General features: G+C 43.2%; 1 protein-coding gene across 1 annotated transcript in view; it reads left to right on the top strand.

The window, feature by feature from the left end:
* LOC103171503 overlaps positions 1-15,984 on the top strand; it is a 60,330-nt gene that overhangs the window by 36,630 nt on the left and 7,716 nt on the right. Inside the window, exon 6 of the mRNA XM_029066792.2 lies at positions 7,503-7,615. Within this exon, the coding sequence (XP_028922625.1) occupies positions 7,503-7,615 (113 nt within the window). The remainder of the gene's footprint in view (positions 1-7,502; positions 7,616-15,984) is intronic.

Raw genomic sequence — 15,984 nt, 5'->3', positions numbered from 1 at the left:
TGCCAAGCCCGTGCTCTTTCGACTAAACCATGCCGCTTCTCTGCTTGTCCCTCATTTCCATTTCCTTTGTGATTTCCCCATGGCCTTTATGGTAGTTCTCTGCCCCTTGTTTCTATTTCCTCTGTGAGCCCCCCACCATCCTTATTTAGTGTTCTCACCCTTGTCTCCATTTCCTTTGTGAGCTTCCCCACAACTCCCTCATCCTTAAGGAAGTGTCCTACCCCTTGGGTGACCTGGATGGTTACAGACTCCAGGCACTGGCTTGGTTGGGAAGGCTTGATTTTACTACCTTAAGGAGGAAGGAGAAAGGGGCAATTCTCAATTATTCATTCATTCAGTTGTATTTTTTGAGCCCTTACTATGTGCAGAGCACTGTACTAAGCACTTGGAAAGTTCAATTTGGCAACAAATAGAGACAATCTCTACCCAACAACGGGGTCACAGTCTAGAAGACAGGTTCACATTGAATCAGCTGATAAGCTCATGGATCTTTTGCCTGCCTGGCTACCTTCAAAGTAGCCGGCCTAAGAGGCAAACTTCTCCATTCAGGATGATAGGTTCTGATCATTTCAGAATCATTTCATTCCTCCCATGGTAGTATTTAACATTACATTTTCCTGGCACTATTACATGTAACAGTCTCTAGCTTATAATAAGCCTCAGAAATAATGACTGAAAAGTCCCCCTCTTTGTAATAATCATAATAATTAATAATAATTGTGGTATTTGTTAAGCTCTTACTAGGTGCCAGGCACTGTACTAAGTGCTGGAGTGAATACAAGCAAATCGGGTGGGACACAGTCCCTTTCCCACTTGGGGCTCACAGTCTTAATCCCCATTTTACAGTTGAGGTAATTGAGGCCCAGAGAAGTGAAGTGATTTGACCAAGGTCACACAGCAGACTAGTGGCAGAGCCAGGATTAGAACCCATGACCTTCTGACACCCAGGCCCATGTTCTATCCACTATGCTACGCTGCTCATTCAAGACTGAATGCTCATTATGGGCAGCGAACGTGTCTTCTTCCAACTCTGTTATATTGTTCTCTCCCCAGCACTTATTACATTGCTCGACACACGGTATGTGCTCAAATACAATTGATTTATCAATGGATTTGTGACATCTGCAAATACCCTCTCTCTTCTGACCTCATAGTGCCAAGGCCAGGGTCTAAATATTTGGAAAATGTCATCTTTATCCCCTGGTCTTTCTGATAATGAGATACTAGAGATTTTGGAGTCTGGGTTAGGTATTTCTTTGGGAAACAGTCACCTAATATGTTGGGAGAGTCTCCTCTGAAAGGCTGGATGTGCCCAATGTGACAAGTTCAGTAGAAATGTAAACAAGGTTCTGCCTCTGCTGCTGGGTCATTTTTCTGGCTTTCGATCCCTGCATCAGTAACCTGTTCAAATATATAAGAACTGGTCCCAGTTGGAAGCCTCACATCCTTCATCCAAAGAGATGTCCAATTTGAAGCCACCTTTCCCTTTCACCTTTTCTTACTACTATTAATCATATTTATTGAGCGTTTACTGTGTGCAGAGCACTGATTAAGCATTTGGGAGAGTACAAGGTAAGAGTTGGTATATGGTAGCTTATAGGTTCCTCATAAAAATCCCTTTGCTTTTGAGAGGAAATGATAGAGATCCTTTTTTTTTTTCCTTAACAAAGTTCTAAATCTCTGCTCCTCCTTTTTCAATAATATATTTACTGCTAGACTGTAAACTCCTTGAAGGCAGAGATGGCATCATCTCCCTTGGGTACTATAATAATAATAATAATGTTGGTATTTGTTAAGTGCTTACTATGTGCTGAGCACTGTTCTAAGCGCTGGGGTAGATACAGGGTAATCAGGTTGTCCCACGTGAGGCTCACAGTTAATCCCCATTTTACAGATGAGGGAACTGAGGCACAGAGAAGTAAAGTGACTTGCCCACAGTCACACAGCTGACAAGTGGCAGAGCAGGGATTCAAACTCATGACCTCTGAATCCCAAGTCCGTGCTCTTTCCACTGAGCCACACTGCTTCTCTATTCCATTATTCCTCTATTCCACTATTCCTCTATTCCACTATTCCACTATTCCAAGCTCATTGTACAGAGCTCTGCATGCAGTAGGTGTGGCTTAGTGGATGGACCATGGGCCTGGGAGTCAGAAGGACCTGGGTTCTAATCCCAGCTCGACCATTTATCTGCTATGTGCCTTGGGCAAATCACTTACCTTTTCTGTGTCTCATTTCCCTCAACTGTAAAATGGGGATTTATGCTGTGAGCCCCATGTGAGACATGGACTATGTCCAACCTGATTAGCTTGTACCCACCCCAGCACTTAGTACTGTGTCTGGCACATACTAAGTGCTTAACAAATACCTTAAAAAAAAATAGGCACTCAAGAGCAACCAGTGTTTATTTAACAGACCCGGAAAGCTAATTGGCATTAGTAAATAATCTCTCCAGGGCAAAGCAATAACTGTTTGAAGTCGAAGCAGCCTGGCACAGAGGTTAATAATAATATTAGGGGCATTTGTTAAGCACTTACTACGTGCCAGGTACTGTTCTAAGTTCTGGGGTGGATACATGCACAGTGGATTGGACCCTGTCCCTGTTGTGTGGGGCTCACAGTCTCAATCCCCATTTTATAGAAGAGGCAACTGAGGCAAATAAATTAAGTGACTTATCCAGGGTCACATAGCAGACACATGGCAGAGCCGGGATGAGAATCCAGTTTCTACTGATTCCTAGACCCGTGCTCTTATCCATTAGGCCACACTGTTTCTCTGATAAATTTTAGAGCTGCCACATTCTTCCCAGCTTTTCAGACAGGTGTTGTCACTGCTCCCATCTGTAGAAGTTACACCCCCTACCTACACCAGCTTCTTCCATCCAACCAATTCCCCTTTATGCTACATTGGGCAGTGTAAGAACCTACCTTGGGTGGGGTCCCATCCTAGTACCTGAACTAAGAGCTGGAATAGATACAAAGTAATCAGATTGGACATAGCCCCTGTCCCACATGGGGCTCACACTCCTAATCTCCATTTTACAGATGAGGTAAATGAGGTGTAGAGAAGTAAAGCGACTTGTCCCACAGCAGACATGTGGAGGAGCTGGGATTAGAACTCTGGTCCTTCTGATTCCCAGGTCCATGCTCTATCCACTAAGTCACAAACCAGCTGCCGCTTGCTGGTCAGGGGTGAAAAAGCTAGTAGGGTCACTATCTTGGCAATTTAATTTCTGGCTAGCTCCATCCACCCCTCTCAGGATCGCATCTGGAGAGTTTCTCTACCAGTACTCTAGTAGGCATGGGAGGGAGAACCAAGCAGAGGTAAACCCATTTCATTCCGAAGTTGGACAGTGGCTAGTGAATGGAAGGCGATCATCTACAAATCAAAACTCACCTGAACTGGGCAGCAACGGCATGGGGGACAGTTGAGGGCAGAGACTAGATTTGACTGTGTGGAAGAAGACCATGGTAAGCCAGTTCTGTATTTTGACCTAGAAAACTCTAAGGATCCACTACCAGAATGATTGCAGATAGAAGTGGGGTGTTCTGGGAGAGCTGTGTCCATGGAGTCGCTTTGGGTCAGAAACAATTTGACAGTATAAGACAGGACAAGCCCCACCCAGAAATAAAAGGCTGTTGGGATGGGGACAGATGCCCACCCTGCCTCAAAACCTGTGGGACGAACCTAGTGGTTTCACTCCCACAGTCCCAGTAATAGTAATTATGGTATTTGTTAAGTGCTTACTATGTTCCAGGCACTGTTCTAAATGCTGGGGTGTTTACAAGCAAATCGGGGTGGACACAGTCCCTGTCCCATGTGGGGCTAACAGTCTTAATCCCCATTTTACAGTTGAGGTAACTGAGGCTTAGAGGCACAGGGAAACTATGACCCTCCATTCCCTTCCCCCACAGTTGGCACCTATGTCTCTCTTTCAACTTTTCCCCTTCACCCCTCCTCCACTTCTCTCTGTCATTCTCTATTTCTCACTCAATAAATCTCTGTCTCTCTCTTTCTGGCCTTTTTTTCAATGGTGTTTAAGTGCTTACCATGTGCCAGGTACTGTACTAAGCACTGGGATAGATATGAGTTAATCAGGGTGGACACAATCCTTGCCCCACATTGGCTCACAGTTTGACAGATAAGGTAACTGAGGTACAGAAAAGAGAAGTCACTTGTCTAAGGTCACACAGCAGATAACTGGAGGAGCATGGGATTAGAACCCAGGTCCTTCTGACTCCCAGGCCCATGCTCTCTCAATTAGGCCATGCTGCTTCCCTTTTATGGTCCATCCCAATTTACCCTCCAGAAAATAATGTTCACCCTTTTCCTATGCCACAACTAAGAGAACCCAAGTATTTTCCTGTAGCAAATAAAAAGTGAATTGTCCCACAAACATAATTTTGCATGAAAAATTGAGGGGGATGGGAGGGGCATGGGAGAATTAGAAAGCAGGCAGAGTCTGCTGCACTTTTTTCAATTAGGCTGCCTGATTTCTCTTAGTCCACTGCCCAGTTTGAGGCCCTGGGCACGGGCTAATTTTCGTATCTCCATGACTTGTAAGATTCCTGAGGGCAGGGGGCATGTCTACTAACTCAACTGCATTGTATTCTAAGAGCTTTGAACAGTGCCCAAAAAATACCACTGAGTGATTGATGAGTTTTTTGTGTTTCCCTTGTGGGGAATACCTACTTTTGGGTGTAGCTAAGAGTCTTTCCTTCCCGGAGGGTCTTTGAGAGCAGTGTCAATGTCCATCTTCCTGAACTGGTCTAAGTGAGGCTTGCCCAGAGGCCTGTTGAGCTAATAGAACCAGGGAAATTCTGGTCTTCACTCTTCTTTTTGAACTGCTCTAGACTGGCAACCTCTCTGTTAGAGGGCTATATTCACAGGTACTCTCTAAAGGCACACCTGGAGTTACAGCAGGCTTAATTCCCTCAACCCACCAATATTTCCTGAATAGTTCATCCCGCTTCCTGTGTAAGAGGATTGTATCGGGTCTAAATCCTGGGTCTCTGATGATGGACAGCCCCAGACGGCGGAGGTGGGGACCACGATCAGGGGTGTTACATACAGATGATCCAAAATACCCAAGTTGGGTTTGATCTGGGGGAAAGGTCCAGAGAAGCAGCATGGCCTATTGGAAGGAACATGGGCCTGGGAGTCGGAGGACCTGAGTTCTAATCTCAGCTCTGGCAATTGCTTGCTGTGTGACTCCCTTTAGTCTGAAAGTTCGATGTGGCCAGGGAAGGTGTCAGTTTATTGTTATATTGTACTCTACCAAGTGCTTAATACAGTGCTCTGCACACAGTAAGCGCTCAGTAAATATGATTGAGTGAATGAATGAATGGATGACTGAGCAGGTCACTTCTCTGTGCCTCAGTTTCCTCAACTGTAAAATGGGGATTAAATCCAACTCCCTCCTACTTCCTGTGAGCCCCATGTAGGACCCACACTGTGTCCAACCTGATAAATGTGTATGTACCTCAGTGCTTAAAGAACAGTGCTTGACACAATAATAATAATAATGTTGGTATTTGTTAAGCGCTTACTATGTGCAGAGCACTGTTCTAAGCGCTGGGGTAGATACAGGGTCATCAGGTTGTCCCACGTGAGGCTCACAGTCTTCATCCCCATTTTACAGATGAGGTCACTGAGGCACAGAGAAGTGAAGTGACTTGCCCACAGTCACACAGCTGACAGGTGGCAGATCCAGGATTCGAACCCATGACCTCTGACTCCCAAGCCCAGGCTCTTTCCACTGAGCCATGCTGCTTCTTAGTGATAATAATAATTAAAGTATTTGTTAAGTGCTATGTGCCAGACACTACCAAGGGCTTAAAAAATACCATAAGGGAAAACAATCACTTTCCCCACCTTCAGGATGGTAAGTTCAATATGGGCAGGGAATGTGTTTTCTAATTCTATTGTACTGTACTCTCCCAAGCACAAGTACAGTGCTCTGCAAATAGGAAGCACTCAATAAATACCACTGATTAAAAGCACATCTCTTCCAAAAGGCCTTCCCTGACTAAGCCCTCATTTCCTCTTTCCAACTCTCTTCTGCATTGCCCTTGGATGTGGATTTGTTCATCCCAGGTTCAGCCCCACAGCACTTATGTACATTACTGTCATTTATTCATTTCTATTAATGTCTGTGTCCCCCTCCATTCATTCAATAGTATTTATTGAGCACTTATTATGTGCAGAGCACTGTACTAAGTGCTTGAAATGTACAATTCAGCAACAGATAGAGACAATCCCTGCCCAGTGACGGGCTCACAGTCTAAATGGGGGAGATAGACAGAAAAGCAAAACAGAACAAAACCAAACAAGACATCATCATCAAGATAAATAGAATCAAGGAGATCTCTATCAATCACTGGTATTCACTGAGCATTTCCCATTGGCACAGCAATGTACCAAGTGCTTGGAAGAGTACAATTCCAGACAAAAGCCCATATTTATATCAATTCTCTTAGATTTTACTTCCCCCAGCACTTAATGCTTGGCACACAGTAAATGCTCAATAAATACCAGTGATGATGATGATGTCTACCACAGCCTCTAAATAGTAAATGACTTATTGTTTGCTAAATAGCATTTGCACTCCTGACCACTCCCTGAATTTCATAGCCCCCTAAAGGAAGGTCCTTTGTAATATCTGGTTCTCTTTGTTCCCCTATTTTTGGTTAGAAAGTGAGGGAATTGTGAGATTCACATCCTTACACACCTTACACACTGGCATGGCTCAGTGGAAAGAGCCCGGGCTTGGGAGTCAGAGGTCATGGGTTCGAATCTCGCCTCTGCCACTTGTCAGCTATGTGACTGTGGACAAGTCACTTAACTTCTCTGTGCCTCAGTTACCTTATCTGTAAAAATGGGGATTAAGACTGTGAGCCTCCTGTGGGACAACCTGATTACCCTGTATCTACCGCAGCGCTTAGAACAGTGCTCTGCACATAGTAAGCACTTAACAAATACCAGCATTATTGTTATTATTATTATAATTATCTGTTTCTCACAGAAGTCTCCCCCCCCCCAGAATGTAAGCTCCTTGTGGGCAGGGAACCTGCCTACCAAGTCTTGTATTAATACTCTCAAGAGCTTAATAATAATAATGATGGCATTTGTTAAGCACTGAATATGTGCAAAGCACTGTTCTAAGCGCTGGGGGGGATACAAGGTGATCAGGTTGTCCCATGTGGGGCTCACAGTCTTAGCCCCCATTTTACAGATGAGGTAACTGAGGCACAGAGAAGTTAAGTGACTTGCCCAAAGTCACACAGCTGACAAGTGGCGGAGCTGGGTTTAGAACCCATGACCTCTGACTAAAACAGTGCTCTGCACACAGTAAAATTGTTCAATGATTACCACTGATTGATCGTGGAAAGGCAAATGATTGCTGTTCTTCCACAGACATGTGCAGCTAGATATTTTGATACAGAGTAACACAGGCTCTAATAATTCTGAACATTACCGTTTCTCATTTACCTATTTATCAGATGTTGTGGAGAGCTCTTTCCGTGAAATGAGTGTAGACATCACTGGTGGCAAAGATTTCAAACCACACCTGACATTTCTCAAGCTCTCCAAAGCTCCAGTCCTGAGGAGAAAGGTAATTATTCCTATTATTCATTTATTCATATTAATGTCTCTCTCCTCCTCTAGTGTATAAGCTTGATATGGACTAAGTCTGCTAATTCTGTTGTACTGAATTCTCCCAAGCACTTAAAACAGTATTGAACTCCCCGAAGCGCTTAGAACAGTGCTCTGCACACAGTAAGTACTCAGTAAATATTATTGATTGATTAAATTAATTTCACTGTGGCTAATAAGCTCTATATACCAGCTGCCTGTGCTACCTTTTTGGTGTCAAAACAGGATTTCAGTGACGATTTAACAAAATGTGATCTCTAGAATGATGTATAAAATGGATGATTTCTTAATATTAATAATAATAATTGTGGAATAATTGTGATAAATACCACTTTTTAAATTAAGTGCTTACTATCTGCCAGGCACTGTACTATGCTCTGAGGTGGATACAAACGAATCAGTTTGTCCACCCCAATTTACCTTCCAGAAAATAATTTTCACCCTTTTCCTATCCCATAGCTAAGAGAACCCATGTCTTTTCCTGAAGCAAATAAAAATGGAATTACCCCACAAACATAATATCACATGAAACATTGAGGGGGATGGGGAAAAGGGGGGGAATGGGCTTAAAAAATACCATAAGACAAAACAAACAAAACAAACACGGAGAGCCATGTCCCACATAGGACTCAGTCTAACCCTCCATTTTAGTAGTATTATTAATAATAATAATCATTTATGGCATTTGTTAAGTGCTTACTATGTGCCAAGCACTGTTCTAAGCACTAGGGTAGATATACGGTAATCAGATTGTCCCACGTGGGGCTCCCAGACTTAATTCCCAATTTAGAGGTGAGGTAACTGAGGCACAGAAGAGTGCAGTGGCTTGCCCAAGATCACACAGCAGATAAATGACAGAGCCAGGATTAGAACACAGGTCCTTCCAGCTCACAGATCTGTGCTCTATCTGCTAGGCCACACCACTCAAATTTCCTATTTTGGGTGATTGTAGTTTCTGGATGACCCAAATTGAAATCCTCTGAATGTAGTTTCCTTCATACTCAGAAGGCCCTAGGTGTGCCCAATGGGTATCTCTTCACCCTATTTCTTTCAGTGTGCCACTAGACAATAATAATTGCAGTGCTCTGGTCCAGCATTCCTGTGGTTTTATCCAGGCTGGACTTTCCATTATTCCCATCATCCATTTAATACTCAGAAAAGCATTTAGCTGAGGGGGTAAAATGATTAGTATCCAGACTGCATGGTCTCTTCTCAATATAAATATTATATGAAGTGCTGACCTAATCTAGACTGCAGTATGACATGGGATTCAACCGTTTTTAGGACCCACAACTGAAGAACCAAGCCTCTGATTAGATTAGTCCACTGTCCATTGGATTTCCAAGAACATCATTCAATACAGCGAACCAAACTAATGCAATCACATACCCCAAAATATGAGGACCCAAAAAATGAAAGGCTGAAAAAACAGGAAATGTTCTTGTGTTCTTGAAATGAAGGGCTTTGGAACTGTAATATTTGTGTGGATCCCTAAAGCTGTGTAGAAAATGAATGCAGACCTGCAAATGTATTTCCCCGAACTGTACATTCTGAATTCATGATGGATTGTATTTAGGTTCTGCTGGAGTTGCATACAAAGAGAAAAGGGGCCATTTTTTAAATGAATTGAGTAGTTTGCTGCAATAGCAGATAGTAAAATTTTTTGACTATCCAATTTATAAGGTAAGGATTCGAATCTAGGGTGTTTTCATTAGTAGTCGTGGGCAGGGAATGTCACTGTTTATTATTGTATTGTACTTTCCCAAGTGCTTAGTACCGTGTTCTGCACACACTAAGTGCTCAATAAATGTGATTAAATGAATGAATGAATGCCATTAGAGTGATATAGAGTAATTTTAAATAGATGTGAAATTGTTCTACTCATTTGACTTCCGTGGGCTTTATGTAAGGGGGGAAGGGTTATTTTCAAAACATTGTTGCTATCAAATTTCTTTGTCCAATAATACATTAAGAAGCAAGAAACTTGGGATGTTGCTGTCTAGTGCTTCAGAATATATGTCTTCAATTTCCAGATCAATTCCAGTTAACATATGTTAAGTAGAAAAATTTACAAGTAGAATTTTAAAGTTTAATTGTTTGAAAACCCATGTCATTGATCTGTCTGATATGACTGATAAGTGAAATTCTATTTACTGGTTATAAAGATTGAAAGGGACCAACTCAAAGTCACCATGACAGAAGCCTCTATGAAACAGCAAAATGAAATCAATAGATCAGGCCTCCAAAATATCATTGAAGCTATTATGATGCCATCTACTGGTTATAATTACATTTCTCTATACCAAACCATATTTTTGAATCAGAGTGACTATTCAAGTCATATATAATGTCTAGTAGAAGCTTTATTTCATTTTAAGACTTTTTTCATTAATGGACTACTTTATTTGATGTCAAATACATACTGTTGGGGGGAATCGCTTTTCATGAGTCTGCATTTGAAAAAGCTTCTTAAACATGAAAAGGATTCTCTGGATTTTATTTGCACGGTCAAAAGTGTTGGTCTCCCAAGAGCTTGTACTGGCACGATAGCCGTTTGGATGGAGAGGAAAGGGCGGATCTTGGTGATATTGTGAGACCGGCAGGTGTTGGCGACGGATTGGATGTGTGGGGTGAATGAGAGAGCAGAGTCAAGGATGACACCGAGGTTGCGGGCCTGTGAGATGGGTAGGATGGTCGTGCCGTCCACAGTGACGGGGAAGTCAGGGAGAGGACAGGGTTTGGGAGGGAAGATAAGGAGCTCAGTTTTAGACATGTTGAGTTTTAGGTGGTGGGCAGACATCCAGGTGGAGACGTCCTGGAGGCAGGAGGAGATATGAGCCTGGAGGGAGAAGGAGAGAACAGGGGAGGAGATGTAGATTGGGGGTCATCTGCATAGAGATGATAGTTGAAGCAGTGGGAGCGAATGAGTTCACCAAGGGAGTGAGTGTAAATGGAGAACAGAAGAGGGCCAAGTACTGACCCTTGAGGATCCCCTACAGTTAGTGGAACATTTGAGAACAGTAGTGTGGCCTAGTGGAAAGATCGTGGGCCTGGGAGTCAGAGGATCTGGGTTCTAATCTCAGCCCTACCTCTTGCTTGCTTCATGACCTTGAGCAAGTCACTTAACTTTTCTCTCTGTGCCTCAGGGTACCTCATCTGTGAAGTGGGATTAACCTCCCCCCCTCCGTCTAATTTAAACTGGGAGCCCACTGAGGCACCGGCACTATCCAACCTGATAAATTTGTATCTACCTCAGCGCTTAGAAGTTTGCTTGACACACAGTGATTGCTTAACAAATACCATAAAAAAATCCAAAGTTAGTATTGCTACAATGATAATGATGGCATTTATTAATTGCTTACTATGTGCCAGGCATTGTGCTAAACACCGAGGTAGATATAAGATCATCAGATCAGACACTGGCTCTGACCACACTGGGCACTGAGAGAGAGAGGGTGAACAGGTATTTATTTTATCCCCATTTTACAGACATGAAAACTCAGGTACAAGGAACTTGTGTGGTGCCCAAGGTCATACAGCAGAAATGTGGCAGTTTTCTGATTCCCAGTCCCATGTTCTTTCCCCTAGGTCACACTGAGCTACATAAAGCAAGCAATTCATTTGATGATTTGGGGTTAATCATCCAAATTTTTAATTGGCAGATTTTAGTCTCATTTTTGACACTTCTTTGCTAATTACTAGGAAATTCACTTAGCAGATTTCTAGACTTTATTTCACTGAAAATATTGTTTGAGCAGTCTAGGTGTGACAAGCATATTTCTTCATTAAGAGGATTTTTGGCACAAATATTTCCTTTCCTCTGTTTTGACTACTGTTATTTTGCTGCAGAAATACCAGCAGGGAAGAACATTCTTTCAGGCTTCACTTCTGGGGTAGGAAATTTTGTCTTTCACCGGCTGAGGAGAAAGAGCACTCTTCTCCACTCAGTGGAGTTGAATTATTTTTCAATCTTTGTGCTCTGTATGTTCTAATTTGTATCACTGGTAAATTGCCTAGTGTAGAAATAACTGAAATAACCCATGACTTGTGGGCTAGTACTGGGCTAGAGTTAGCCAGGAAGGGCATGAGGGTTGAAGGAGGAAAAAAAAAAGAGGTGTCTTTCATTCATTCAATAGTATTTATTGAGCGCTTACTATGTGCAGAGCACTGTACTAAGCACTTGGAATGGACAATTCAGCAACAGATAGAGACAATCCCTGCCCACTGACGGACTTACAGTCTAATCGGGGGAGACAGACAGATAAAAACAGTAGCAATAAATAGAATCAAGGGGATGTACATCTAATTAACAAAATAAATAGGGTAATTTGCCCTACTTGATGCCCCTGCTGTCTGGTTTTGGGCCCATGATTCCTAGGTGCCTTGTCAGTCAGTCAATCATACAATCTTATTTATTGAGCGCTTACTCTGTGCAGAGTAATGTAATAAGGGGAGTGCAATACAACAATAAACAGACACATTCCCTGCCCACAGTCATCTTACTGTCTAGAAGCAGAGATAGATATTGATATAAAGAAATAAAAGACAGATACTTAAGTGCTGTGGGGCTGGGAGAGGAGGATGAATAAAGGGAGCAAGTCAGGGTGATGCACAAGAGAGTGGAAGACTAAGAAAGGAGGATTTAGTCGGGGAAGGCCTCTTTGGAGGAGATGCACCTTCAGTAAGGCTTTAAAGCAGAGGAAAGTCATCATCTGCAGGGGTATGAGGAGGGAGGATGTTTCAGGTGTTCTTGGTAAAAGGAATGATGTTCTGACAGGATTCCACATATTTTAATTTAATATTTCTTCCCCATTCTCTCACTAACAACTTCTTCCATTTCTCAACCTCTCGTGACAAATCGTCAACTTGGATCCAGGCAATAGATGGCAGTAACAGGATAATCCATTTCTGTAGCCTAGTGGAAATGGACTGGGATTCAGGAGACCTGGATTCTAATCCCAGCTCCACCCCTTACCCGTTTATGACGTCGGGCAGGTGGCTTCAATTCTCCCTGCCTCAATTTCCTCATCAATAATATGGGGGTTAATTACTTGTTCTCCCTCCTCCTTGGACAGCAGGTCCCATGAGAAGCAGCATGGCTCAGTGGCAAGAGCCCGGGCTTGGGAGTCAGAGGTCATGGGTTCTAATCCTGGCTCCATGCTTGTCAGCTGTGTGACCTTGGGCAATTCACTTAACTTCTCTGTGCCTCAGTTACCTCATCTGTAAAATGGGTATGAAGACTGTGAGCCCTATGTGGGACAACCTGATTACCTTGTATCTCCCCCAGCACTTAGAACAGTGCTTGGCACATAGTAGGCATTTAACAAATATCAACATTATTATTATGTGGGACAAGGACTGTTGAGCCTGATTTTATTATATCTACCTCAGTGTGTAGCACATATTAAGCACTTTAAAAATAGCACAATTATTATTTGTTCTACCACTGGCCTGAGCCAGAAAAGTAGACTTCTGGAGAAAAAAGGAATCTCTGCTCCTGGCTTCCCAGCTTTGATCTTCTTTTTTGTTTGTTTTTTCAAAATGGTATTTGTTAACCACTGATCATATGTCAAGCACTGTTCTAAGCATTGGGGTAGATACACAGTGATAAGGTTGGACCCAATCCCTGTCCCATATGGGACTCCCAGTCTAAGCAAGAGGGCAAACAGGGATTGAACCTGCATTTTACAGTAGAGGAAACTGAGGCACAGAGAAATAATGTGACTTGCCCATCATAGCAGGCAAGAGGGGGGTGGGATTAGGACCCAAGACCTCTGGCTCCCAGGCCAGTGCTCTTTCCACTCAGCCACAATGTATCTTTTTGATTTTTAACTTTTTTGATCCCAGGTCTGCCTTATCTACCGGTGCCAATTTCATAGTGTGCCCACTTCTACTGGGGGCACTGGGTGACAAGATCAGTTATCAGTCAATCATACTTATTGAGTGCTTACTGTATGCAGAGCACTGTACGAAGCACTTGGGAGTGTACAATATAATAATAAACAGACACATTCCCTGCCCATAGTGAGCTTACTGACTGGAGGAGAAGCAGCATGGCATAGTATGAGAAGCAACATGGCATAGTGTGAGCCTGCTGTTGGGTAGGGATTGTCTCTTTCTGTTGCCAAATTGTACTTCCCAAGTGCTTAGTACTATGCTCTGCACACAGTAAGCACTCAATAAATATGATTGAATGAATGAATGGTAAATAGAGTACGGGTCTGGGAGTCAGATCATGGGTTCTAATCCTGACTCTGCCACAAGTCTGCTGTATGACCTTGGACAAGTTGCCTAACTTCTCTGGGTCTCAGTTACCTCATCTGTAAAATGGGGATTAGGAGTATGAGCTCCATGGGTGATAGGGACTGAGTACAGCCTGATTAACTTGTATCTGCCCCAGCTCTTAGAACAGTGCTTGGCACATAGTAAGGACTTAATAAGTATGATTATTATTTCTAGAGGCGGAGGCAGACAGTATAAATAAAAAAACCCAAAAGGATGACTTTGCTTGTGGCAAATGAACTGGCCAGATGTGGAGATGCCTGCAAAGCTGGGTTAAGGTGGTGCCTCTGTGGAAGCTGGAGGGTGGGAAACACATTTTCAATGGTGGGTGCTATGACCTCTTGCCAAGTAGACAGCCCAAAGCCAGAAAATTAATGCTATTGAATGGTTAGGAAATGGCCTTCCTCAGCAGAGCGGTAGCTGTTGCAGGAATTGGCAGGCGGCTAATGCCAACCTCCTCGCTATACCTCAGTCTCATCTATCTCACCGCCATCCTCTTGTCCACATCCTATCTCTAGCCTGGAATGCCCTCCCTCCTTGAATTCGACAGACTATTTATTACACTCTCCCCCTCCAAAGTCTTACTGAAGTCACATCTCCTCCAAGAGTTCGTCCCTGACTAAGCCCTTCTTTCCTCTTCTCCCTCTCTTCTGCGTTGCCCTAACTTGCGCCCTTCATTCATTCCCCACTCCGGGCCCCACAGCACTTATGTATAGTTCTGTAATATTATTTATGTCTATTCATGTCTGTCTCCCCCTCTAGACTGTGAGCTCACTGTGGACAGGGAATGTGTCTGCTTCATGTTGTACTGTACTCTCCCAAGCGCTTAGTACAGTGTTCTGCACACAGTAAGCGCTCAATAAATAGAATTGGTGCATGATTGAAAGGGTCGGGCTCCGTTGTCCAACAGTTGCTGGTCTCAGGGCCTTCCAAACCAGTCCAGAAGTAGGAGGGACACTGCTCTGCCCCCTGACACAACTGCTCTTGCCTGCCAAGACCTTACTGCTCCTATGCTCCTGCCATTTTCTGGCTTTGGGGTGTCTAGTTGGCAAGAGGTCAGAGAAGGAGTACTGCAGTTCATTTTAATGGACATTGGGTGCGAGAGAGACTCCTCTTCTGAGTCACACTCACTGACACTCACTAAAGGACAACCTAATTTAGTGGAAAGAGCATTCATTCAATCATATTTATTGAGCACTTATTTTGTGCAGACCACTGTACTAAGTGCTTAAGCACTGTACTAAGTGCTTGGCCTGGGAGTCAAAAGAACCTGGGTTCTAATTCTGGTTCTACCATGGATCTGCAATGTGATCATGGGTAAGTTCCTAACTTCTTTGTGCCTCAGTTTCCTCATTTGTAAAAAGGGGATTAAGAGTATGAACCCCATGTGGGAAAGAGACTATGTCCAACCTGATCAACCTATACTTACCCCAGTGCTTAGAAGAGTGCTTGGTGTGTAGTAAGCACTTAATAAGTACCATAATTATTATTATTATTATTTTAAATGTATACTGTAGGCAAGTCCCTCCTTAGTGAGACTGGACTGTGAGCATTCTGACTGTTCTGGATGATTTTTTCCAGAGAAACAGAGAGCAAATAGAAACTGCTAAATGGGGCTAAAAACAAATGAAACTAAGTGAAAAATCTTAACATTCGTTTGTTCAATCATATTCCTTGAGCTCTTATTGTGTGCAAAGCACCATACTAAATTATTGGGAGAGTACAATACAACAATAAGCAGAAACATTCCCTGCCCACAACTTGCTTATTGTCTATATGGGGAGAGACAGACATTAATATAAATAAGTGAATTACAGATATTTGCATAAGTGCTGTGGGGTTGGGAGGGGAGAAAAGCAAAGGGAGCAAGTCAGGGCAACATAGAAGGGAATGGGAGAAGAGTAAAGGGAGGCTTAGTTAGGGAAGGCCTCTTGGAGGAGATGTGCCTTCAATAAGGTTTGGAAAAAGGGGAGAGTAATTGTCTGTTAGATTTGAGGATGGAGGACTTTCCAGGCCAGAGGCAGGGTGTGGGTGAGGGTTGGCAGT

The sequence above is a fragment of the Ornithorhynchus anatinus genome, chromosome 5 (genome assembly GCF_004115215.2).
Source record: "Ornithorhynchus anatinus isolate Pmale09 chromosome 5, mOrnAna1.pri.v4, whole genome shotgun sequence".
Taxonomy (NCBI): Eukaryota; Metazoa; Chordata; class Mammalia; order Monotremata; family Ornithorhynchidae; genus Ornithorhynchus; species Ornithorhynchus anatinus.
The sequence above is the reverse complement of the archived record's forward strand: the minus strand, read 5'-3'. Positions and strand labels throughout refer to the sequence as shown.